This window comes from Alligator mississippiensis, chromosome 9, assembly GCF_030867095.1.
Source record: "Alligator mississippiensis isolate rAllMis1 chromosome 9, rAllMis1, whole genome shotgun sequence".
Classification (NCBI taxonomy): domain Eukaryota; kingdom Metazoa; phylum Chordata; order Crocodylia; family Alligatoridae; genus Alligator; species Alligator mississippiensis.
The window spans coordinates 21,393,777-21,419,793 of NC_081832.1; the positions used below are offsets into that span (position 1 = coordinate 21,393,777).

Below are 26,017 nucleotides of genomic sequence, written 5' to 3' on the forward strand. Positions count from 1 at the left end.
CTTGATAAGCAAGCAGTTGTTGTAACGATTATAAGGATGTTACAAGATTGTGAATGGGAAAGAGAATGGAAAACTTGTGGTCAAAAGTATGGAATGTCAATACAAGATAAAAATCAAGGCACTTTTTGAAAAGTCCCACTAAGTTGTCTGGAGCTGAATTGGTATAAATGAGGACACATTTAGGTAATATTATTTCCTATTAAGAACATAGGAATATAAAAAATGCCATGCTGGATCAAATCAGTCTGTACCTCTGAAACCCAGTATTCTGTACTTCTCAGTGGCAGAGAATTAATGTTAAGAGGAAAAGTATTCATACACAGCCTATCCAGACAGATCTGACCCCTCCCTCTTCATCCATTACAGCTTCCAGGAAAAATAACATATTTTGTCCTAGGAAGAAAGATTTTCCTTGTAAACCTGAGGTTTTAGGGTTCAGTTATTTTGCTGAGACCCAAAAGATCTAGGTTCAGTTCCTTGTTCTGCCTCAAGCATCCTGTGTGACCTTGCATGAGTCATTGGTATTTCTGCTTTCCATCTGCAAAATGGGGCTAAGGATGAGGTCTTCTTCCTCACCCTTTGTTTGTCTTGTTAATTTAGATTGTCAGTTCTCTGGAACAGAAACTGTCTTTTACTATATGGTTGTACGTGGCCTAGCAAAATTGGATATGAATAATGATAGTAATGGGTTAAAAGGGGCAAAAGAGGCTTGCTAAAATAAGATTTGCCCCTGACAAGACTTTTTTTTTTTTAAATATCCAAAGAAAACCCCTTTCTTTTTTCTAGGTTTTGTTTTAATTAATTAATTTGTTTTTTGGCTTTTTGTTTTGTTATTCCTTTTTCATCTGTGAGCTTTGTGTCCAGCTGGTTGTGGGGAGACAGGCCCTGGTTTCCCCTGTATAAACTCATTCTTATTTCTGTTACAGCAACAGAGATTGTTTCCACTTGCCTGTAGGGAATTTGCGTCTAGACTCAGGGCTGCTATGTAAACCTTAGGTTTAATGAAAACACTCTAACAAAAGAAAAAGAACCTGAACCAGTGTGGTAACATTAGAAGTCCTCACTTGATCATGGACTAAGACTCTCTAATACATTGCATGGAATATCGTGAAAGAGACTGGTTTTGAGACCTCTTAATCTAAAGGAATAATTATGGGAATACAAGCCAGCAATTCTTGAGTTCTAATCCTGCTCCTGTCACTGACTCATTAGGTGGCTCTGAGCAGGTCACTAACCCTCTCTGCTTCTGTTTCATTATGTACAAAATGGACATGATAGTACCACATTTTGAATGCTCTGTAAAGTGCAGAAGCAAACACAGTCATTGTGAGGGTGGTATGTATAATGAAGAAAACCATGCTAGGCAATATATTTTCCATCTAATTTTGAGTAAGGAAAAAGCATGACTGAGGATGGAGGTAGGGGGAACAGTAGCAATGAAGCCGTGGTTACCATCTCATTTAGGATGAAAGAGAGATCGCCCAGAAGGAAACATTTCAGTTAGCACATTGGAATGAATAAAGGAAGTAAAATCCAGTAAGAGAAATGGGAAATGACATAGCAGGAAACTGCTCCCAAAGATACATTCTTGTATGACAAAGGGTGATTCATAGATTCATAGATGTTAGGGTCGGAAGGGACCTCAATAGATCATCGAGTCCGACCCCCTGCATAGGCAGGAAAGAGTGCTGGGTCTAGATGACCCCAGATAGATGCATATCCAACCTCCTCTTGAAGACCCCCAGGGTAGGGGAGAGCACCACCTCCCTTGGGAGCCCGTTCCAGACCTTGGCCACTCGAACTGTGAAGAAGTTCTTCCTAATGTCCAGTCTAAATCTGCTCTCTGCTAGCTTGTGGCCATTATTTCTTGTAACCCCCCGGGGGCGCCTTGGTGAATAAAACCTCACCAATTCCCTTCTGTGCCCCCGTGATGAACTTATAGGCAGCCACAAGGTCGCCTCTCAACCTTCTCTTGCAGAGGCTGAAAAGGTCCAGGTTCCCTAGTCTCTCCTCGTAGGGCTTGGTCTGCAGGCCCTTAACCATACGAATGGCCCTTCTCTGGACCCTATCCAGGTTATCCGCATCCCTCTTGAAGTGTGGCACCCAGAATTGCATGCAGTACTCCAACTGCAGTTTGACCAGTGCCTGATAGAGGGGAAGTATCACCTCCTTGGTCCTATTCGTCATGCATCTGCTGATGCATGATAAAGTGCCATTGGCTTTTCTGATGGCTTCGTCACACTGCCGACTCATGTTCATCTTGGAGTCCACTAGGACGCCAAGATCCCTTTCCACCTCTGTGCCACCCAGCTGGTCATTTCCTAAGCAGTAGGTGTGCTGGACATTTTTCCTCCCTAGGTGCAGCACTTTGCATTTCTCCTTGTTGAACTGCATTCTCTTATTTTCTGCCCACTTGTCCAACCTATCCAGGTCTGCTTGCAGCTGTTCCTGGCCCTCTGGCATGTCCACTTCTCCCCATAGCTTTGTGTCATCTGCAAACTTGGACAGAGTACACTTCACTCCCTCATCCAAGTCGCTGATGAAGACATTAAAGAGTATCAGTCCAAGGACCGAGCCCTGTGGGACCCCACTTCCCACACCCTTCCAGGTCGAAACCGACCCATCCACCACGACTTTCTGGGTGCAACCCTCTAGCCAATTCGCCACCCACCGGACTGTGTAGTCATCCAAGTCACAGCCTCTTAACTTGTTCACCAGTATGGGGTGGGATACAGTATCAAAGGCCTTCCTGAAGTCTAAGTATACAACATCCACCCCTACTCCTGTGTCCAGGAGTTTCATAACCTGGTCATAAAAAGAGACTAGATTAGTCAGGCATGATATGCCTGCTACAAACCCGTGCTGGTTTCCCCTCAGTATAATTTGTCCTGCCGGGCTCTCGCAAATGTGAGCCTTGATAATTTTTTCAAAGACTTTGCCAAGGATGGAGGTGAGACTGACTGGCCTATAGTTGCCCGGGTCCTCCTTCCTCCCCTTTTTGAAAATGGGGACCACATTGGCCCTTTTCCAGTCCTCCGGGACTTGGCCCGTGTGCCACGAGCGTTCAAATATTCCTGCCAGTGGCTGTGCAATGATGTCGGCCAGTGCCTTCAGTACCCTTGGATGGAGCTCATCCGGGCCTGCCGACTTAAAGGCATCCACTTCTTCCAAGTGACTCTGCATCATCTCAGGGTCTACGCATGGTAGTCTGGTGCCTTGCTGCTGCCTCTCTACAATCCCAGTGAGAGACTTGTCGTGCCCCTCACTTAGGAACACTGAGGCAAAGAATTCGTTGAGGAGTTCAGCCTTGTCCCCCCTTTCCGTCACCAATTGTTTCTGCCCATTTAGCAGGGGTCCTATTCCTCCCTGGGCCTTCCTTTTACTCCCAATATATCTAAAAAACAATTTCTTGTTGTCCTTTACTTGGGTTGCCATCCTCAGCTCCATGGTAGCTTTGGCCCATCTAACTGCCTCCCTACAAGCGCGAGCAGAGGAGGTATATTCATCTTTGGTGATCTCTCCCTGTTTCCACTTTTTATGTGCTCCCCTTTTGGCCCATAGGCTGCCCTGGATTTCTCTGGTCAGCCAAGGAAGCCTCCTGGCCCCTTTCCCTCTTTTTCCTTGCATCGGGATTGTCTCCCTTTGTGCCCGAAGGATCGTTTCCTTAAGGCACAGCCACCCTTCTTGGGCTTCCATCTCTTCAAATCTCCTACTCTGCAGTGCGTCCTTGACTAATCACCTCAGTTCATTGAAATCAGCTTTCCTAAAGTCTAGCACTTTCACCCTACTAGTTACCTTACCCACTCGACGTCTTATGAAGAATTCTATTATTAGGTGATCACTGTCCCCCAGATGGCTACCAATCTGTAGGTCCCCTACCATGTCATCCCCCGTTGCCAATACCAGATCCAGTAAGGCATTCCCCCTAGTGGGACTGTGTACCTCCTGTGTCAGGTGGAGGTCCTGTACACAGGTTAGAAACCTGTGTGAATGGTGGGACTTTGCCGTCTGTGTCTCCCAGCAGATGTCTGGGTAGTTTAGGTCCCCCATGACTACCGCCTCCTTAGTTTTTATGGTCTCCGAGAGCTGCCTCAGGAGCCCCAAATCTAGTTCTTCCCCTTGGTGTTGGGGTCTGTAGCAGACCCCTACCACCAAATCCCTTTCTCCTTGCCCCCCATGTAACCTAACCCACAATCCTTCGATTCCATCTTGATGAGGGTCGATGTATATTGCTCATTGACATAGAGTGCAACCTCTCCCCCTTTCTTCCCCACCCTGTCCTTTCTGTACAGCCTATAACCCTCAATATGTACCACCCAGTCGTGGGACGAATCCCACCAGGTTTCTGTTATCCCTACTAAGTCATAGGTGTTTAGTGCAAGCAGGAGCGCTAGTTCATCCTGCTTGTTCCCCATGCTCCTAGCATTAGTATATAGGCACTTGAGCCCTGTGACTGGTGCCTTTCCGAGTCCCAAGGGGCCCCTTATTTCTTACCTGCTTATTGCTTACCTGTGCTGAACTGCTGGCCGCCTCATGACTTGTAGGTTCCCAATGTTCTCCTTCTTCAGGCTGGGCTGTCCTTGTGGGTGCCACATAGTTTGGTGGTCCACAGCTTCCCCTGCCCTCATCTTCCCCTCCCCCTGATGAGCCTGGTTTAAAGCCCGCCGGAGGAGATCCGCCAACCTAGAAGAAAGCACACACTTACCTTTGGGGGACAGGTGAAGCCCATCCCAACTGAGCATGTCCCTCGTCGTGATGTGCGGGTCGTTGTCCAGGAAGCCGAAGCCTGCCTTGAGACACCACTGCTGAAGCCGCCAGTTGGTTTCTCGACCAGTCGCCAGTTTATAGCCTGGCTCCTGGCTATAAACAAACAAACAAATATCTATATCTATATCTCTATAGCTATAGATATAGACATAGATATTCAAGCACATCCCCTCTTTTCTGTTTATTCCTACTGTGTGTGTGTGTGTGTGTGTGTGTGTGTGTGTACACATACACAATAGGAATAAACAGAAAAGAGGGGATGTGCTTGAATAAGGAAATGTAAACAGTAATCAAAGTGGAGAAAGAGGTGATTGGAAGATAGAGACATCAGAATAAAAGTTTAGGTCCAGAGGCTGATGGAAACAATTACAGAATTAGTTGGAAAAGGTAAGACATCATAGATAATAGAAGCAGAGACAGAGCAGGCGAGGAAGATTGCATCCTTTTCTCCCTCAAATATATTGAATCAGGAGTTCAGAGAAGACAATAGAGTGTCTAAGCAATAACAAGGAGCTTTAGTAACAGAAGTGGTAGGAGCTGATAAAATAAAGTCAAATGAATTCTGCACCCCTCTCCCTCTGGGGATGGGAGGGAAATAAATGTCAAGAGAAGAAATCTGAAGAGCCTGTGGACCTGATCCAACATCCATTGAAGTCAGTGAGAGTCTTTGTAGTGACTTCAGTGAATACGCCTTGGATCAAGCCCCACATGTGTCCTGCCAGTGCAAAAATGGCTGAAGGAACACTGCAAAGGAGTCCATGCTAACCCACATCCTTGATCAGCCTGGTATCTTTCTGATCTGGCCAAAAAAAAAAGTAGGATGAGTTAGCTACTGGTATATCTTCTCCCACACACTGAAGTCCCAGGCACCCTACTTGAGCGGCATCCAACAGGCATGCGACCACTGCCTGTAATTTGTGACCACCTCAGGGTGAGACTTGAAACATGTAATAGCAGTTCATGAGACTTCAGGCAATCAAACTGCAGAGTCTGTTGTAATTTTTGTCATAGAATTTTTGTACTTTTCCAGTCATATTCTTCAGCTAAAGAGAATAGCTCCTGTTGACATCAATACATGTATGCTGATATGAGGAAATCAGGATTGGGGGAGGGCAAAAAGGGAGGGAAGAAATACAAACATAGCAAAATGGTCCCAATTTTAAAGGGGCTTCATCTAGGGTCAAAGCACAATTTAGCTCAGTTACATTACCGCAGCAGCATGCAGACATAACAGTTGCAGCGTAACACCTGCCCTGTACTCCCAAGCAGCAGCTCCTCTTCCACGTTTGAATTCATTGCAAATGCACATTTAACCATACTCTTTGTATGAATTCAGCTCTGGGGAGTTTTGCCTGAGAAAAGGAAACAAGACTTGGGCCTAGAAAATAGCAAAGCTGAAAAAAGAACACAGGAGTTGGCAAGATGCCTTCTTCAGTGTGTATGTGCCACAAAGTCCTGAATAGATCAGAGATTGGAGGGAAAACTGGATAAAACTACAGTGCATTAAACTTGCTGCTTAACTCTGGTTTAAATGTGATTGCTGTCAGGAGTCAGGATCTGCCCTGATTAGTGTTCCAATTTTGTTTAATAAAAAGCTGCAGATGCTGATTAGCATGGTTTGCTTATTCCATATTGCTGTGTTACCACTTCTGAAACAGGAAATGCAAGTCCCCTTGGGTAGTGGTTTGAAAACTTTTTCAGGTTTTGCTGTATTTGCATTTTCCGTATCTCCAGCCTTATCTGTTGTCATGCATGTTTGTAACCTTTTGCAGCAGCTCTACCATGATTCACAACAGATCTTACCCTTATATCTTTTTCAATAATGGCCAATTTTATACCGCTCATAACTCTTATCCCAGCACTGTGTTAATACAGGACCCTGACCATCTCTGTTGAGACACCAGTAGGTCTTGAAGCCAATCTCAACCCCTTCATATTTTACAGTTATAAATAACCCAAATTGTGGTGGCACATATGAATATCCACTGTATTTGGGGCCAAAAACAGATGTCTGTGAAGATATTATCTGTGAGACTCACTACAAATCAGTCGATAAGAATGTTTCTGGGAAACTGGAGATAGCTAAGTGTTCAGAAATTATTCACAATTGCATAGATCCTCTTCCTGCTGAGGAGGTGAAAAGTGTCATCAGTAGGGAGTACAGCCGTCTTGAGGTTCCCCTGCTATTGAGGGTGTAGAATTTCTCAGTACCCAGCCAAGAGACACAGTCTGTGTATCTGCATTTGGGATTTATCCTTTAACTCAGGTAACTGAAAAAAGCAAGTTATGAGAATAGATGAAGCAGCCTTTTTGCAAAAGCAGTTTCTGCGGCACAGAAGCATTCTCTATGGCAGAGAAATTTCCTTGCCTTATGATCACTTATTTATGGGCAAGTGTCTCAGGAAAAATCATGTAAATTAGGAAGTGACAAAAAGTTTGAAGGTATTTGGACTCATGATGGATTTCCTGATATAGATGAGGAAATGTCTGACAATTGTATTGAACCTTTGTACCAGATTCGTTAGGGAGCATGGGTTGAGATCCTTAAATCATCTCTATGCCAGAAGTAAAGACAAAGATGTAGGATGAGGATGTGTCATGAGGGAAAGAACACTAAGTCCTCTCCCTCCTTCTCCTATCCTTTGCTGAGCACTCATCACTGGAGGTAATCCAGCATGGAGTAGGATGCCTGTTTTCAGAGGGAAGTGCTACTGATGTTGAAGTAGGGCACTGGGACATGCCTGCTCTTTTACAGGAGGGAGCTAATGAAGGACTCATCTGACCTGAAGAGGGCTCAGGCTGGAGATGTATAAGCCCAGAGCTTGCACGAGTCAGTTCTTCTCTCCCTGGCAGCCAGGAAGTGAGGGGCTCTTGGCAGCAGGGCAGCTGCAGGGACCTGGAGTTACCTAAACACCACTGGGTTTTACAGACAAGTGGCCTTTGTTTATGTTGAACCCTGAGGGAGGTTGAGGTGTCTGCCAGAGGGCGGAGATGCTTCTTGTATATTTAAGTTACACCGGTAGTTTAGCCTTGAGCCCCGAGGTGGCACGCTCAAGGCCTATTTAGAGAACTGGTGATCCAGTAGCCCTCACACTGAAACTGGGGCCCAGTAAGGGTCCAGGAGCCTAGAAAAAGGATGAAACCCAGACCAGAGGGTCCACGAGCCCAGAGAAGGGCTGAACTGGGCCAGAGGGTCCAAAAGCCCAGAGGATGGGCTGTGTGCAGGATCAGGAGTCTGAGAGCCCAGAGGAGGGGCTGCGTGTGGGACCAGGGGTCCGAGGCTTCAGAGGGAAATGGTATGAGGGACCAGGAAGTCCAAGGGGCCAAGTGTATAAATAAGTTAACATCAAAGAGAGAGAATATCCATGAGGCTTGGGGCATGGTGTACAGGAGGAAAAGAAGCCGTGCAATTTGCCCTTAAGGCTATAGGTACCCTACAGGGGCCTATTCAGGCCTGAGGGCTGGATTGAGGCTAATCAGGGTCTACGAGAGACCCAGTAAGAAATTATTAGGATTAGGGCTCACTCTAAGGCCTGTTGGTGGCCTCCCTTAATCGACCTTTACTATTAAGATCAAAGCACGGTGGGTAAGCCATCTAGCGAGAGCAACTTTGAAGTGTGAGCCGGCCCAAGCTGCAAGGCCACCAGGAGGCATCATGGCTACCCCTGCAGCCATGAGCCTATCACAGACGGACCCCCCCAGATCAATTTTGGCTGTCAACCAGACTTCTGACTTCAGTGCAGGCCATGACTTGAGATTCACAATTTGGTCCACAGAAATAAAGGTGGGGAGGGGAGAAGGCATATAGAAACACTACCATTAAACCTTTCTTTAAAGCTATATCTGAAATATCTTTTGGGAGAGAACTTTATTGAAGAATATAAAATGATTCAAACATCAGAAAGGACACTTACAGCAAAGGTGTTTGAGTGAGCTGTTAAAGACGACTAGCTAAGGCATAGACAAAAGAAACAGCAATACCATGGACATCACCAAAGGTAATGCATGAAAATAAACATGATAGATGCAGAATAAACACCTTTGGAATTCAGTGGGAACACTGGTATTACTCTTTCACAAGTCTTATTCAAACAATATTTTTCTTTTACTACCTCTTGCATCTACTTAATTTATACTCTTTCTATTTGATGATGGAAAACTAGTGTCAAATGAGATGTGGGCATAATCACAAATTAGAATAATTAGGCTGTTTTACATGAGCTTGAAGCAATGCTGTTTTTGTACTAAAAAGGAAACAGGACTGTTTTCACTAAGTTCCTGTCATTTTGTAACCTGTATTAGTAGTAGTAGTAGTACCAATAGCAGCAGTAATAGTAAAATGTTGTGGTTGTGCTAACTCACAAGGGTAGAAAATAGCAAAATGAAATATAAAATGTCATTAACATGTTTATGAATTTCTGAGAGGCCTAGAAGTTGCAGTCACGAGCTCATTCTTAAGCAGAGGGTCACAGTCTGGCTGAAATGTGTGACGATTTTTGTCACATGAAATGAGTCTGCGTATAATTCAAACAACAATTTGAGCTTAACTTGCCAAAATTTAGAAATGTTTGGGGCAATATGGTCCAGTGGGCAGAATGTAGAGCCAAGACTCAAGAGACCTGACTTCTAACCTCAGTTCTAGTGGTGGCCTGTTTTGCAATCTTGATAGTACATTGCTTTCCTGTGCCCCTCTTTAGAATGACTCTCTTTTTAGAATGGCTGTCTTTCAAAAAGCACTTTCAAGCCTACAAATGAATAAAAAATCTGCACTTGAGGTTTTTTATTACTATTATTAGGACTTTAATACATTGTTTCTTCCTTCTCTCCAAAAATTGTACATACTGAACAGCCTCCAAAGCCTTGAAAAAAATGTGATTTAAACATAAGTTATTGCATGAACCTTTACCCAGCCTGTTCCCCTAAAAATATGAAGAGGATTAAAGGCCCCATTCTCTCCTGAAGTATATGACATCATTAATATTTTCTATGCTTACTGTATATACAGAGGTTTTCTGTCACACCATTCACACTTCTGAGCAAAATAAATCTCCCATAAGAAATAAAATCTCTTTTCCATAAAAGGTGCAATAAGATACATGGAATTGATTTCTCCCAGAATCCAAATTGAACTCCAGGTATATTTCACTGCACCCCAAAACATAAATTGGACTTCAGTCTAAAGGTCTCCTGTCTTTTAAGTGTGTTTGTTTAATTTCAAGTGATTATTTCTTCATGACTTATTTTATATCAAAGGCAACACAAGAATTGTATTCTTGAAGAAAATAAATACTATTTCTATATGTAAAAGCCATATTTTTCCTTGGCCAGTTTCCCTCCATAAATGTCTGTAGGTTACACAGTCCTCTCCTACAGCCCTCTTCTTAGATGTCTTTCATGGCTGGTCCCTGAGGAATTCAGGTTGAGATTCTTTATGGCTGTGGCAGGAACATTTTTGTTCTGTTGCTTTTCAGTTACATTGTTGCAATAAACTAGATTTTCTTAAGGTTCTGATCTCCTTGTGGCATCAGTAGAGGAATTATTATATCACGCCCCTATCTCTCCCTTCCTCCCATTACCTCCAGGATGTTTTGTTTTCTGTTCCACCTGACACTCACTAACTTGGTTCCATGTCTTGAATTGCAAGTGAGGAAGTATCTTCAGGAAATGTGTTTTATTGCCATCTGTCCAGTTTAATCTGTCTGTCTTTGTACATTTCTGCTAGTATAAATGCCATGTTGTCTGTCTAACTAAGTGGTTAAGGAGAATTCCTGATAAAGTGGCATAGGCCCTGGACAGATTTAACACTTGAATCATTTCACATTCCTTGCATGCCTCTCTGCCTCTACTCTCCTGGTTCCAGCAAGGGGAGCAGAGCCTCTGATATCCAAGTTCTGACAGGGGAGGGGGCTCTTGACCATCCCCAGCAATCTATGGAGCCTGCACACATACCCACCTCTGGAACCAGAAGACCACATGCTGAGCATACAGGAGAGTGCTCATTGGCTCTCTGACCTGCTCTCTCGCCCCCTTTTCCCCTACCCATTTAATGAGTAATGAAGTCACAGGACTGAGCAGCCCCTGACTGGAGAGCATGCCTTTGCATGTTGTATTGGCGATTTTGAAATGCCCTGGCAGGTGGGTGCATGCAGTGAGCTGTTTGTGTGTCTGTCTGATGCTGAAGTACTTCATTTATTTTTTTTAACTACCTCAAAGTAGACTGGAGTCCTTCAAATGTTATGTCTGTCCTGAGCCATAAGTATGGTTAATTTCTGAAGCTGAGAGCTGTAGATGCAGTTCCAGAAATATATATGCATTCATTGCATCCAGCAGTCTGTATTGTTGAACCCAAATGTAATGGTGCTCCTGACATACACCATCGGCATAATCATTGGGAGCATAAATATGGGTTTTTGTAGCCATGTGAGTATACATGACTTTTGCTTTTGGGTTTGAAAACTTTTCAAATTGATAAAGTATTTGTTTTTGCACCTCTTCTGTGAGTAAATGAATATTCTTGTGTATTTGGATCCTGGTTTCCAGAGGTGCTTGTAAACGCATCAATATGCTTATAGCCAGATCCTGCTTTCATTAGTCATTAGCAAAACACCTTTTCTTCAGCCTTGGAGTGTCAGGATAGTCTGCGTGTGCAGTTATTATGATTGTGCTTAATCATGATATGTTTGGGTAAACAACTGATTTGATGTTTAGGCCAAAATTTTCAACACTGCCTCTAAATTCTGGACACCCTTGATTTTTGGGTGCAAGTTTCTAGATAAATAGTTCACAGGAATTGTAGTTAATAGAACCTACCATTTTTCTCACCTTCAAATATTAGGATCAAAATACATGGTGTTGAGAACTCAAAAATATTAGATGGTTTTAAGCAATTGATCTTTACATAGATATTTTTGCACTTAATTATATAGAAACATTGGAATTGCCAGACCAGATTAGACCTGGATTTTGCATGTGACAAAGGCCTGCACCAGCTGCTCTACAGAAACTGAAAGAACTTTTGTAGAGGAAAATTAGAGAATAATCTGCTCATAGGAGAAACAATTCTGCCACACTTCAGGCAGGGATGGGTTTATTCTGATGGGCTGTTCTCTGTACCTCTGAAATTGCCTAGTCTTCATTTGGGCCTCATTACATTTTGGGCCTCAATACTATTTTGCTACAATGAGTTCCATAAGTAATTTAATTGTGTAAAAGAATATTTTTATACAGTATTTTCTATTTTTCACTTTATTGAGTTCCTCTGTGTCTCTTGTATTCTGAGTGAGAGAAAAAGCAAGTGCCTCATTGCCAATCTTCATACTATTCATTAATTTTACATCCCTTTATCACAGACTACTAATATTTTGTTTTGTGTTTTTCATTTCTCTAGACAATGCTAATCTTGACTGCTTCAACTTTCCTCTCAGTTTCCATAGCCCTGCCAGTCCTTAGCCTCTCTTCTGACCATGCCAGGAAGGCAACAAGTTAATTCTAAATGTAGTGATGGCTTTTGTGACATAAACACTTCCTTACAAGGACCTGGCTTGAAACCCAACAATTGAAGAATATTCCTAATATAAATGTAACATCTTGTAACAATTTTTACTAATATCACAGTGAATAAAATAAGGCTGAATGCAAACAAATCATTACCATGGGATGGAAAGAGTTTATCTTAAATGCAAAAAGAAGTTTCATTAAGTTCTGTGCTATTCTTTCATTTTACTGCTTACATATGTTTAATCAACCAGTTAGAGGAACCAGTGGATAAAGAACTTACTTATGGTACATGTGCCTTCCTGTATCTTGCATTGCCTCATGAAAGCCATATTCCTTCCCTTTAGCTACATATGGATCATTTTAAACTCTTCACTGCTAACATTATTATTTTTGTTTCCTTCTTTCAGATGACCATTCAAGGGTGAGATTGCAACTGCTTGATGGAGACCCTCACTCAGACTACATAAATGCCAACTATATAGATGTAAGACCCCTGTTTGACAAAGAATGCTGCTGGCAGAAGCTGACTACAGATATGATACAACTGATACCTTGAAGTTAGCTGAATGTTGGGTGTGGGGGTGTGCTTCCCTCCACACCCCCCCACCCTTCTGTGTAGCCGAAATAGGTGGAGATTTCTAGATCTGATAGAGCCATATGTGGAATATGGGATAATGTACTACGAACACAGAAATCAATAACACCACCCTTACAATAGCATTAATACAGACCTGAGGCTTATTGACTACATACATAGGTACAGTGTGGGAAGTGTGTAAAAAGATTGAGATTTTTTTTTCAATGTGTTAGAAAATAGTTTTAAAAAAGCAGCCTCCCCCTCCCTCTCATATATATTGTGGTAACACACACACACACACACACACACACGCACACACGCACACACACACTTCCTTGTGGACATCTGATCATTCCTAATGATTAATAATATTCCAGTATTTCAAGAGACCTCTTCGTGGATGATAGCAAGAATATATATAATAAAATGCAAATCACTGATGCTTGGGTCAACTTTAAAAGGAAGCAGATACATGCATGCATTTCAGACGAGAAGGCACAGATTTTTACTTGCTAACTACTCTAAGTAGAATCATATAGATGGAGGGCTGGAAGGGAACCCTAAAGGGCCAAGTACAGACAGTATATTTTTACTGGTATAAGTGATTAGAAACTGGTGTATACCTGTAACAGAATAGAAATTTGACATGCAAAACCAGTTTATACCCATAAGAGAACAAAAGTTCTGCACACGTAGCCTGGTTTAAAAATGGCAGAACTCTGTCTAAGATTCCCTTCCCACCACCACCACCAAAGGATGAATGTATCTTCTTAAACTATGCCACTTACAGAAAGCCGTGTAACTTAGATCGATTCTGCCTTGGGCTTTTTGAATATCTGGACCTAGCTGAGGCCGTCTAGTGCAACCCCCTGCCAGAGATAACATCATCCCTGTCCAAATCATCTAATACAAATCCATTTTCTAACCTCCTAACAAAACTACATGCAAACCTAACTACACACAACCTAAACACAAAACAAGTAAAGCAAGTTTTCCAGAGTGCCCATAGTTCAGCTGTAGGGCTCACCTGTTCTTTGAGAAAATGTGAGAAATGCCACATTCTCAGTCTCTTTCTTGTACAATCAAACCCCTCCTATGAATTTCTCTAAAAACTCAAAATGTTTCTGGATGGTTGAATTGTTAAAGAAGTTCCTGCCATTTGTAACTCCATGGAGAAGTTAGCAAAGGGCTTCTCTTTGCCCATTTAATAATTAGTTTTAGGTTTTTGTTCATATTATAACAGCTGATTCTTTTATGTGGAAGCTATAAAATATATGCCAGTTTCCCTACTGTGGCCTGTGTTTCATGGACCTTCATGGTTTCTTTTCTAGGGATATCACCGACCTCGTCACTACATTGCCACTCAAGGCAAGTATGGTATCCTAAATTTGAATGTTTCCAAAGACAAGCTTAAACTGATCCAGGAGCCATTCATAGGGCAAAGTCCACTGTGTAGAGTGGTGTTGACATACAGAAAATTAAATCATAGGATGCTCCAGTCCTTAATTTGTGTATCCTTGCAGAAGCTCAACTTCAACTAGATTAACATAAAGATCTAATAGCAGTATCATAATGATGGGTGGGTGAGCAAGACATGGGCCCTAGGTGCTTCCTGTGGTAGGGGGAGCACTGGAATGGAACTGGGTATCCATCTCACCCTCCTGGTCCCCTGCCTGCACACCTTGCACCTTCCCTGCTCCAGTTTTATCTCCAGCTCTGGCTTTGGAATTGGGGAGGGCAGAGAAACAGCAGTAGTGCACAGTGGAGGAGCAACCAGAGGTTCATTGCTGTGAGGGGAGATGTGACCCCCTTTTTTGGCTGCCAAAAACTAGGTGCAGTACTGACCAGGGTGTAATACTGACCAGTTACACCTCTGTCTTGTAGACTTTAATTTAAAAATTATGTGTGCAATTAATACCTACAAAATTGGATTGGAGCTAGCTGTGCATCAGAATGAGGCGGAGGAATTGCATATATGTCTTGGAGTTGATGATATACGTTATAATTGAAAGAGAGCATTTTATGGAGCTGAGGAGCTTATGAATATATTTGATTATGCTGAAGAGGTGGTTGAATATATGAATGTAGCCATAACCTGGATTTTTAGTGACCAAGTTGATACTGAAGACATTTATAGATGAGAGTCACATGAATAGCTAACAATATGGATATGCTTCTGCTATCACCGACCACACAGGACAGCTTACTGTCCCACACTACATCCTACGCAAGTGCTTCTCAACCAAGGTGCCTTGAGATCCTTTTAAGGCTACCACATGATACTAGCACTGTCAGGTGTGCAAACACCTACATAAGATTCAGAAGATTAAACCAAAGATTTCAAATAAGAATAGGAATTAAATAGGACAAGAAATGTTCTCACCTACTTTGGTCTTTCTGAGTTCATTGCAATGGAAGAATAATTTTGATGTTCTGTTTTGCTTTGTTTTGTTTTATTTTATTGTAATTAAGAAATGAGAGACACCTAATAATGACTGGTATTTGCCAAGAGCTGCCTTGAGTTAAAACGGTTGAGGGCCACTGTACTACATCCTTACCAGTCACATTAACGTACCTTGATCCCTACCCTAATTGCCAGTTTTGTTTGCCCACAGCACACATTATCCTCATGATTCCCCCTCAACAGTCCTGTCTTCAAGTTCTACCTGTAGCCCCTCTTCTATTCCATCCTTATATATACTGATAAGTAGGAACATATAGGGGCAGAATGGAGTTGGAGACTGAGGGCACAAAGAATGAGAAGTGTGGCTGTATGGAGACTGTAGAGAGTAGGGAATCATGAAGGTGAGGATGGATGGGCTTTGAAGAAGAATGCAGGCCTTAGTCTGTAGCAGGCAGGAGACAAGTCCACACAAATTCTGCTCTAATCTGCTTCCTGTCATAACTGGGTTTTTGGTCATAGAAGTTTGAAAAATCCTTCTCTGGGGAAACTTCAAAAGGGAGCTTATCTCTACATGTTTATTCTGCCACGATTAGCAAATATTAAAATGTGAAATGAAGGGATTTTTGTCCTGCTTTAAGTGCAAATCTCAGCACAGCTCTTAATTATGGAGCCACTAGGGGATACTGTCAAGGTACAGTATTGGTTTATTGTCTGTATCTCTTTACCTATTTTATTACTAGGATGTATAATGCATTCATTATAGCCTTAAAATCTCATGTGCCTTATAGTATCAAGTATCTCTTTTATTAATAAACTCAGTATGCTTCAATGAATGTCACATTAAAGAGCAGGGAAATATCTGGTAAGAAAGGATCAGATGAGGGTAATAAAATAGGTAGGCAGAAAACAGCTGACATTGGAAATGGTCTATTCAAATATCTTTTTTCCTCCCTTCTTTTGACCTAGGACCAATGCAAGAAACAGTGAAAGATTTCTGGAGAATGATTTGGCAAGAGAACTCTGCAAGTGTTGTCATGGTCACGAACTTGGTGGAAGTTGGTAGGGTAAGGATGCTGGTTTCCCAATGCACTCAATCATTTTCTCAATGGATGCAGCCATCATAGCACTGGTTGTAGTAACTTTCTGTTACTTTGCATATCTTGCTGAGTGAAATCCGTTTGACTTGATTCAGTCTGAGGAACAAGTTAATATGTTAAACTATTTATTATCTTATTACCTAGCTACAGCTTCTCATACTTAATAAGCACCTGTTAAGGTGTTTTACTTCCCCTGAATGTAAAGGAAAGGCAGACTTTATTGTTCCTGAGAAGCAAAAAGATTAAAATATAACCCCAGGCCTGATTGAGATCAGGAATGGAGCTTTTCCAGCATCTCAAAAGGAAATGATATTTATTCAAAGTGATCAGTCTTGTAGTCGTATGCCTTCCCCCCTTTCTCCTCTTTTTTTCCCCTTTTGAGTGTTTACCTTATATTTTCCAGATCCTGCATTTCTGTCCTATTCACTTTTCTCCCCACTTCCCAGACTTTTTTATCCCCAGCTTCCAGTCCTCTCACCCATCCTTCTTTATCATAATTCTAATTCTTTCAACCTTTAAAGAACCTCTCTGGAGACTTGTTCCTGCCATGCTGAAGTAAATTCTTTAGAAATGGTAATGCTAAATGGGGAGCTCATCTATAGAAGTAGCTGACTTAGTGACATAGAAGCAGAGGCAGGCTAGGAGAGAGATTGAGGTTATCAAAGGTTAACGTAAAGTCCATTTTGGGTTGAATTTGAGTTTGGTTAGCTCAGATTTTATTCTATCTGACCCACTTCCCTCTCCATTCCTACTGTCTGCCTCTTCTTTGTTGCAGGTAAAGTGTGTTAGATACTGGCCAGATGATACAGAGGTCTACGGAGATATTAAAGTCACATTAATTGAGACAGAGCCGTTGGCAGAGTATGTCATACGCACATTTACCGTACAAAAGGTAAGTAAGTCCCAGGTCACTTTGCCTTTAATGTAACACCTTATCAGGAATCTGAAGCATGAGCCCACGGACACATGGCAAAGATGCTGTTAAAGATAATTGGGGGTGGTAAGTTTTGGCTGGGTTCCACCTTAGAAACTTGACTTCTGTGAAGTAACATTCAATATCTTACAAACAATTTTACATCAGAAACTGTATGGAAGCAAAAATAACTAGGCACATTTCTTAGTGCTTCAAGTCTAAATGCACCCACAAAGCCAGTACATAGATGTCTACGTGCCATAAATAATGACTACAGTTATTCACACTGGGAAACTGCAGATGGATAAAAGCATCAGTAAAATTGGATGCCAGGTGGAGGCCCTTTTTAAAAACAAATAAAAAGTATTGAAGGCCTAACCATGTACTTATCCTAAAATCTGCAGTTTGGGAGGTTTTTGTTAAGTACTGGTAAAAATTGAAAGTCAGAATTGCAGACCATTGTGGTCCTGCCCAAATCACACTTAATATACCCAATAAATGACTTGAAAACTTTTTCTCCAACTGACATCTTTCAGGAAACTCCATCACAGCCATGCTGGAATATATTCCTGTTTCTAATGAACCAATTTTGTGTTTTGTTAAACCACTGGACAGTTTATTTGGAAATAACTAATAGTAGCATGTGGCACATCACAGGGCTTCATAAAAGGAAGAAAATCTCTCTGCTTTGTCAGAGCCCAAGAGGTTGGTGTGCAAATGCCCAGGCAGGCGTCTGTACATGCAAGGAGTTGGGAACATATGTGCAACAGGTATCTATATGTGCAAGGGCCCCCTGCAGCAGCCAGAGGGAACTCTAGGCTCCCCCTGAGTGCTAGCCTAGGAGCTTGCAGGGAGCATGGGACCAGGAGACAGCTGACTCCTAGAGGGAGCTGGGAGATTGCTCCATGGCCCTGAGAGCTGCCTGCTACCAGGCATGGTTCTGCCACCAGAACCTGGGCAGGTACAATATCCCCCTGTCTGAGGAGCAGGGAGCTTCTGGCCCTGGCTCTCCAGTTTGGGACAGGGGGCTTAGAAAGAGTTTCAGGGGAAGGGCAGGTCGCAGGCCCCTGCCCTGATCTGCCGGTGGGACAGTTAGCAGTGAGCCCCTGGCTGGGCGAGAAATCCTAGCGTGGGGCTTGCTGCTAGCTGCCTCACCAGTGGATTTGGGCAGGGGGGCTGGGACCTGCCCTTCCCTTCTAGTTTTTTTCCAGGCCCTGCACCTCGATCACCAGATCCGGGCCCGGGGCTGGGACCTCCCCCTAACCAGGCCAGTTCCCAGCCCCTGCTCCATGATCTTGGGGTGAGGGCTGGGGAGATTGTTCTCAGCTTCAACTCTGCAATCATGGAGATGGGGCTGGGCACAAGCTCCCAGCCTGTTCCCATCCCTGCTCTGGGATTGCAGAGCTGGGGCTAGGAGCAGGATCCAAGCCTGTTCCCAACCCACTGCATGACTACAATTGGGAAGCAGGGCCTGGGAGTTCCCTGCTGCTGGGGCATGGGAACATTGTCTCTGACCAGGATCCAGTGGCAGAGCCCACCCTAGCAGCAGGCAGCTCCCAGGGCCAGGGAGCAGTCTCCTTCCCTCTGCTGCCCAGCTGACAGTGAGTAAATTTGCTCCCAGGCAGCCATCTACACACACTGTACAGCTCAGTAACTACTCACGGGTCAGGTAAATTTCCTACTTGTATTTCCAGGTAGTAAATTTACTCATGATTAGAGCAAAGTACTGCACAGTAAGTGTCTGCATATACAGACGGTGAGGCTTACTGTGCAGTAATTTGCTCTAATCTTGAGTAAAGCGTCTTGTGTAGATGCACCCAAAATGCTACAACTGGGAGAACTTTTGAAGCATATGCATGGAATAAACTAGTGGTATCAGTCCAGTTCATAGGGCACAAGTTCCTGTATTCCTGTATTCAGGACATAAGAGTGTTGTCGTCTGAAATGACCCAGGATGGGTATGGGGACCAATTAATTTCCTTCTAATAATCTCTTTTCAGGTTTGAGCTATCCTGGGAAAGTTGTTCTTCCATTGCTTGTTCTGTATGTGCTCTACAGAGTTCTGTCCCTAGACCAGTCAAATAGGAACTTTTCATTAGCAGTATATTCACTTCATTTCTAAAGATTAGTGGAAAGGACCCAATATTGTTTTGAATGTGCTTTGGGAATTTGTGCCACTAATGGACTCTGCTGGTTTGCTACTCTTTGCCCCCAACACTAAAGTTATCCCATAATGCTGCTAATCAGCTAGTGTTAAACTATACATAAGATAATGCACTTTGAATGGGAAACTGATAACCACCTTCATAATCCTCATCTTTACATTACATGCTTTGTTTATAATTGAAAATATAATCTCTTCATCTTTCACCCTGAAATCTTCAGTAATGAGAAATGGTATATGAAATGTTATATATTATTAAATTTAAATGTCTGCTAAGCCCTCTGAATGGAAGACAAAAGCAATAATAATTGGTGAGGTTGCAGTTATAGAGGTTGCCTTGTCTCCTCAGAAAGGCTACCATGAGATCCGAGAGATTCGTCAGTTCCACTTCACCAGCTGGCCAGACCATGGGGTCCCTTGCTATGCCACAGGTCTTTTGGGCTTTGTTCGACAGGTGAAGTTCCTTAATCCTCCTGAGGCAGGGCCTATAGTTGTACACTGCAGGTATGCTATCCCTCTATTTGTCCTCTCTCTTATCTCCTATTTTTCATAAGTTTTTTCCTACTGTATCTAGCCTACCCACCACCCAGCTTCTTTTTGTTTCTGACTATATAATTTGCCAGTGTTAGAAGTGAACTTGCACACAAGAGAACAAATGTCTTGTAGCTTTGTGCAGCCAAAAGCACAGAAGATCACTCCAATAGGGATAATTTTTTGCTGACACAGGAAGCTCTTAGCCAGTCCCCTCCAGGTTGCTGGGATAGCAGGAGGAAATGGGGCATGACTAGAACATCTATCCTCATGTGAGAATTTCACCCCATCATGCAAATTTGTGACAGGCCTACAGTGAAGCAAAACCAGGTGATGGAAACAGTGGGGGAATATCAGGGCATGCAAAGGGAAGCTTTGACCCACTTTCATGTGTTCCCTAACTTCCACTTTGTGTACTCAGGCCATAGGCAAGGATTGGGCTCAGGCCATCTGGTTTCTTTTCTCCTTTGTCCAGTGTGGTCTCATCTGTCCTGTAGCATTTTAGCTTCCAATTAACCCAGAATCTGGGAGCTAAGTTCCATTCTTGAAATCTGCTATATGCCTCCTTGCAAACAGATTTGATCATACTGTACCAGGAACAACTGTCTGTGGTTTAAGAAAGGAGGATGCTCAAAACATTGCCTGATGCACTCTTTACCTTTGAATATTATTCAAACTAATATTTGCAGTGCAGCAGTGGCTAGAAATCCCAACTGAAATTGGAGTCCCATTGTGGTGGTCACTGTATAAATGTATAGGAGACTGCCCTTAACGTAAAAGCTAACAATCTAAAAGAGGCACAGAGAAATTCAGTGAGTTCTGTCAAGTTGTATAGCAAATCAGTGACAAAGCCAGGGACAACCTGCAGGTCCTCCTGGCTCTGTACCCAGTGCCCATATCGAAACCATATTGCATTTTAGAACAGTCTTCTGTTTCCTGCCAACTGGTTCAACCACACTAGCTCTCCCCAAAGATAGAAAATGCATCTCAGGAAATATCTGTGAAAGCAGTACGGCCCCCACAATAACTTACAGTATAGGGACACTGTGTTTGTCACTCAACTATCATTCTCTCATATCCAATATGAAACCAAGACCTGATGAATCAATGACAAGACTCAAAAGCAAACAGTCAATTAAACAATGTAATACAAAGTGAAAGACCCCTTCTTCAACCCTGGGTTGATAAGCTGCTACCTTAATAACTCCTCTCAGCAAGGACAGCTACAAATGGTGCCAACAGTCATAAAATCATCCATTCCTTTTCCTGAAATGACCTAATAAAATTGCTTTGATATCAAAATAATATTATGACCTCAGATCATTGAATAAGAATTGACAATATCCCATTCCAAAAAAAACATTGTTGCAGGAACAGAGATTTAGTTTTTCTGAGTGGTTTCCCCAATACTTATGCTACCCCACAACGCACAAGTGCACTTTGTTTATAAGGAAAGCGTTGATGGAGTAACAAAGCCAAAGAGAAAGTCAAAGACCCAAGTCAGCAGTCCCAGCTTCCATCTCCAAAATCAATCAAAATTTCTATTTGATGTCTTTTCATACCACTCCCTTTTGGTATGGGAGGGAGGAAGAAAGAGTGATAGGGAGGGAAAGATAGAGAGAATAAAATATAGAGGTGGCCCCAGCACTACTCTCCCCCCATGGAAGATTAAATAAAGCCTCATCTTTTTCATTCTATCTGTTGAGCAAGCTGAGATTCACAATACAACAGAAATGAGCCCCAGATGTGGGCAGGATGTAAGTCTTCCACAACTCAGGGTTTGAATCTGCTGCGTCAGAGTACTGACGTGGGTCTGGCCTTGGAAAGAGTCTGATCCAGATTCATCAGTGCAGAGAAAGCAAGGGAGATTTTTCATCCTTCACATTTTAATGAATAAATGCCATTTCCTCTTCGTTATTTATCTGCTTTTGAATTTTAATGACTAGCTCTAAGTGGTAATTACCAAATTCTCCCTACCGATGCCTTGCTGGATAATATCACTGTTCGATATTTATGAAGTGCCAGGGTCCTCTAAATATAGAAATGTTATAACTATTTGTTAAAATTTTGAAAAGCTGAGAGATAAAGGGAGCGGAAATGCCATTTATTCATTAAAATTCTGCAAATGAAAAATATCTTCTCTCTATTCAGCTCTTGATTAATCTGGTCCATTAATTCATGGTCATTCATATCTCCCTGCTTTACAGCACTGCTGGAGTTCAAGACAGCTGAAGTTTTCTTCACTGGAACTGAATGTTTTTCAGTTCCTTTGAGGGTAGGGGGGAGATGCTTCCTTTTCTTTTTTTAGCCTTCATACCTAGACAACTCAGATAATTTTGCAGGAAGGAAAGGAGGATGCACGGGCAACACATTTAATAAGAGAGCCACATTCACAAGCAGTGGGGTTTCTAAACTAAAGTATTTCTTAGCCTGAAGCTCCCTTCTCTATTATAGCACAAGCCCCACAAATCTTTCTCTCTCCTAAACCCAGTTTTCTCTACCAAGACTGACTCTCACTGACTATAATAGAGGAGAGTGCGTGCAGATGAAGAATGATACTCCTGTCCAGCATACCTGCCTGAATAAGCTAGTGCACTTTAAAAAAAAGTCTCAAGGAAAAAGCCACATCCAAAATGCATTTTCTGGAGCTGCCTCTATTTGCAAAAGCCTCTCAGTTAGCAGCCTGGAGGAAGATACTCTGTTTCTCAGGTGTTTACAGAAGCATTTCTAGACAAGGCTAGAAATATCATTATGTCAACAATATTGCTATTGGTATCTAAGAAAAGACATTTCTTTCTCTGCCCCTCTTTGCTGCCCCCTCCCCAAGAAATGCTACCTAGTTGTGTCTTCCTAAATCTCCACCTGTCTCAGCACCACCAAAAATCAATCCTGTAATCTGGGGGTGAGGGAAGAAGTTTGCTAATGAAGGAAAACAGTTGTTCCTACAATCCAGATTTTTTTTCTCCTCTCAGAAAACACTGCCTCTTCATGGTCCATTGACCTATCCTTCATTCTTTTTTGCAGTGCTGGTGCTGGGAGGACGGGGTGCTTTATTGCCATTGACATCATGCTTGACATGGCAGAGAATGAAGGTGTGGTAGATATATTTAACTGTGTGCGAGAGCTGCGATCCCAGAGGGTCAATTTGGTGCAGACAGAGGTAGGTGCTAGCAGGTGTTTTCTCATGATTTAATGCCCTCCTGTCACTCTCTCCTCAAAAGGAGCCAGCAACAACTTAGGTCAGCACTTGTTTTCACTTGTAGATGATTATGTGGAATTCTCTGCGGCTAAACGTGACTGTGCACTTATTGAATGCTCACAAGCATAAGCATATATTGATTGCACTGTGGCGCCAGGGTAAATCTTGCAGCTTGTTACTCATCTAATGGTGCTTATTTAATTTTTATTGATTTATTTATTTTGCATTATGACAAACTAGCTCATGAATCCTTCTATGTACCTTCATACCTGGTACACATATAGGTACAATAATTCGTGGAACAGCCCCTCATATAATTTTACATCAATTAATTGCATGTAGCTAAACAAATAAGTGAAATGCTGCACAGAATATGTTTATCTTATTATCCCAAAGGTGTAGGGGACGTTATTTATTGAGTTATTCAGACTTCCAGGTTAACCTTAAGTATGTATTGACTCAGGAAAATGCTCAGAGAAAAGTTCAGAATTATAATTCTGTGTATATTGATTCTGGTTGCAATAAGAAGCCTTCAGTTTACCATAAGGTATACCCTATATATCCCCAAATATCAAAAATCAGAAGTCCTTTGTAAAAAAAAAAAAAAATAGATGTGTGTCAGTGCAACTGTTGGTGGTGATGGTCCTACAATGGCTTCTAAAAATAGTCCTGCTTTCTCAGGAAGGATTACTCCTATGCTATTTGTGGGGTACTCATCCTAAATTAAAGCTTCACAGTGATTATTTTTTCCTCTGTGTTATCTCCCTAAGGGATATAATAAGTTGAGAACTTCATAATTTTCATTTAAATTTGAAGTGAATATATATGGTCACATTTTCAAGATTGGGGTAAAGAGGTTGGCTCACAAAAATATCATGGTATGGTTGAACTTGAAGAAACTGTTAAGTCCACACCTTGGTGTGCATCTGTGTGAAAATGGTCTCTGAACAAACACATTTTTCATTTATGTGCACAAATCATTTTTGTAGGTTTTTGTAGGCAGTAGTGGACACACACACACCCTGCCTCCTTCATGAACACTTGTGCCTATGTGGTGCATTGTGCACTGATAATAAACATCTGCATTTGGGAGCAGATGTGAATCTTGGAAGCTTTTTATTGGCTTCCATGATGAAGAAACTAAGGTAGGCTTTCTTCAGTTTGGGAATGCTGCTGGAGACTTACTCTGTCCCTGAATTGCAACTGAATTAACAGGTGCAATTAGCCCTTGGGAGCAGAGAACTGGTTCCAGCTATAAGATTCAAGTTACCTTTTCAGATGGTAATAACAGCTTGAGAAAAGAATTATAGCAACCAGCCATCTTAGCAAAAGGTCAGCACTCAGGGCCAAGAGCCCGGATACTTATTACCACTCATCATGTGCTGAGCAGCTGGTAGGGGGAAGCACTTCAACAGTTTGAGCCAACTGCAGCTTTACAAGCATGACATCTGTCCAAGCCCCCAGTTGAATCCTACACACATGGTCACACACATCCTCATCCCTTAAAAAAATTCTGTAGTGAGTACAATTAAAAAGAAAAACAAGCAAAAATACAACTCTATGATAATTATCTTTGCTGTGATTTCCCACAACATATGTTCACAATGGGATTAATCTGCAATATTTTGCCCTTATAATGTGCAGGAGCAGTACGTCTTTGTCCATGATGCCATTCTTGAAGCATGTCTCTGTGGCAACACGGCAATTCCAGTTTGCGAATTCAGATCTGTATATTACAACATCAGCAGACTAGACCCGCAGACCAATTCCAGCCAGATCAAAGATGAATTTCAGGTAATTTCCTATGTCTGTATTAGCCACCGCAGTTGGCATTTAAGGTGTGTTTAATCAATATTTTTATCTTATTTTCTGATTGCAAGAGGAAGTGTGGGCTCAATAATCATTGCTGGTATTGCACTTCCTTCCAATCAAAACCCAGTCCTAGCTACAACATATATTTTTGTTGTTAATGTCACTAAAAAGTTTTTGGAAAAATAATTTGTCATGTTGGTCATTTAATAATTATCCTTGATTGTGTGCTATTCATTAGTTTTGATTGTGATTGGTTGTTCAGGTGGCATGGTGTTTTTTCTGCTCCCTGCCTGACTGAAATGTCATACAAAAGTGAAAATGAGCAGCAGTCAATACACTTTCTGATACACAATTGCAGATATACAATCATTTGTGCTAACACTGAATATGCTTATGAATTACACAGACTTTTTCACAAATACACGACAGCTGTTCGGCATCTGAGGAGCAAAGAAAAATGGCTCTACAAATATCAGCAAATTGAGTTTTTTACATTGTTAGTCCCCAAAATATTTGTAAATCTTTTTTTTTTCAGTCGAGTCTAGTGCATGGGAAAGGCAGGACTTTGAAGCAAAAGTGAGCTAGAGCTTGGCATTCATTAACTGAGAGGTTATTCCTCCCTAGCAATTAACAGAAAAGTGAAGAACCTTCTACCTGCAGGAAGTCTCCACTACAATATAGTGGCTTGCTCAGCATGAACCCACAGTTTAAGTGATAGCCAGTGTATGTACCAATTGGAGTTAGATGCCTCTCTTCCTTCCCAGCTGTCAACACACTATAAACAAAGCGAAAGTATATTTTTTATTGAAACATTTGCAGATAAATACCAAAATTTAGGTCCAGAGATGCTGTAATTTGCATCCCAGTTGCTGGCATTGCAATTAACATATCTGCTTTTCTCCAGTGACCAATAATTTTTAAAGTGTTCCTGGACATCTGACTTTTAAAATGAATTGGAGCCCAGTTTCCTGAAACGCTGCTGTGCTATTATAAAATGTCACTGCCATTTGTCCTTATTTTGCTGTGATTGGAGAGATACATATCTGTCTCCTGCTT

General features: G+C 42.1%; 1 protein-coding gene across 2 annotated transcripts in view; it reads left to right on the plus strand.

The window, feature by feature from the left end:
* The window catches only part of PTPRT (protein tyrosine phosphatase receptor type T), an 889,034-nt gene that overhangs the window by 832,698 nt on the left and 30,319 nt on the right, over nt 1–26,017 (plus strand). For both annotated transcript variants that reach the window (XM_019484632.2, XM_059733217.1), the window contains 7 exons: nt 12,672–12,748; nt 14,173–14,209; nt 16,212–16,309; nt 17,118–17,234; nt 19,769–19,923; nt 22,975–23,110; nt 24,794–24,943. In XM_019484632.2, the coding sequence (XP_019340177.1) occupies nt 12,672–12,748; nt 14,173–14,209; nt 16,212–16,309; nt 17,118–17,234; nt 19,769–19,923; nt 22,975–23,110; nt 24,794–24,943 (770 nt within the window). The remainder of the gene's footprint in view (nt 1–12,671; nt 12,749–14,172; nt 14,210–16,211; nt 16,310–17,117; nt 17,235–19,768; nt 19,924–22,974; nt 23,111–24,793; nt 24,944–26,017) is intronic.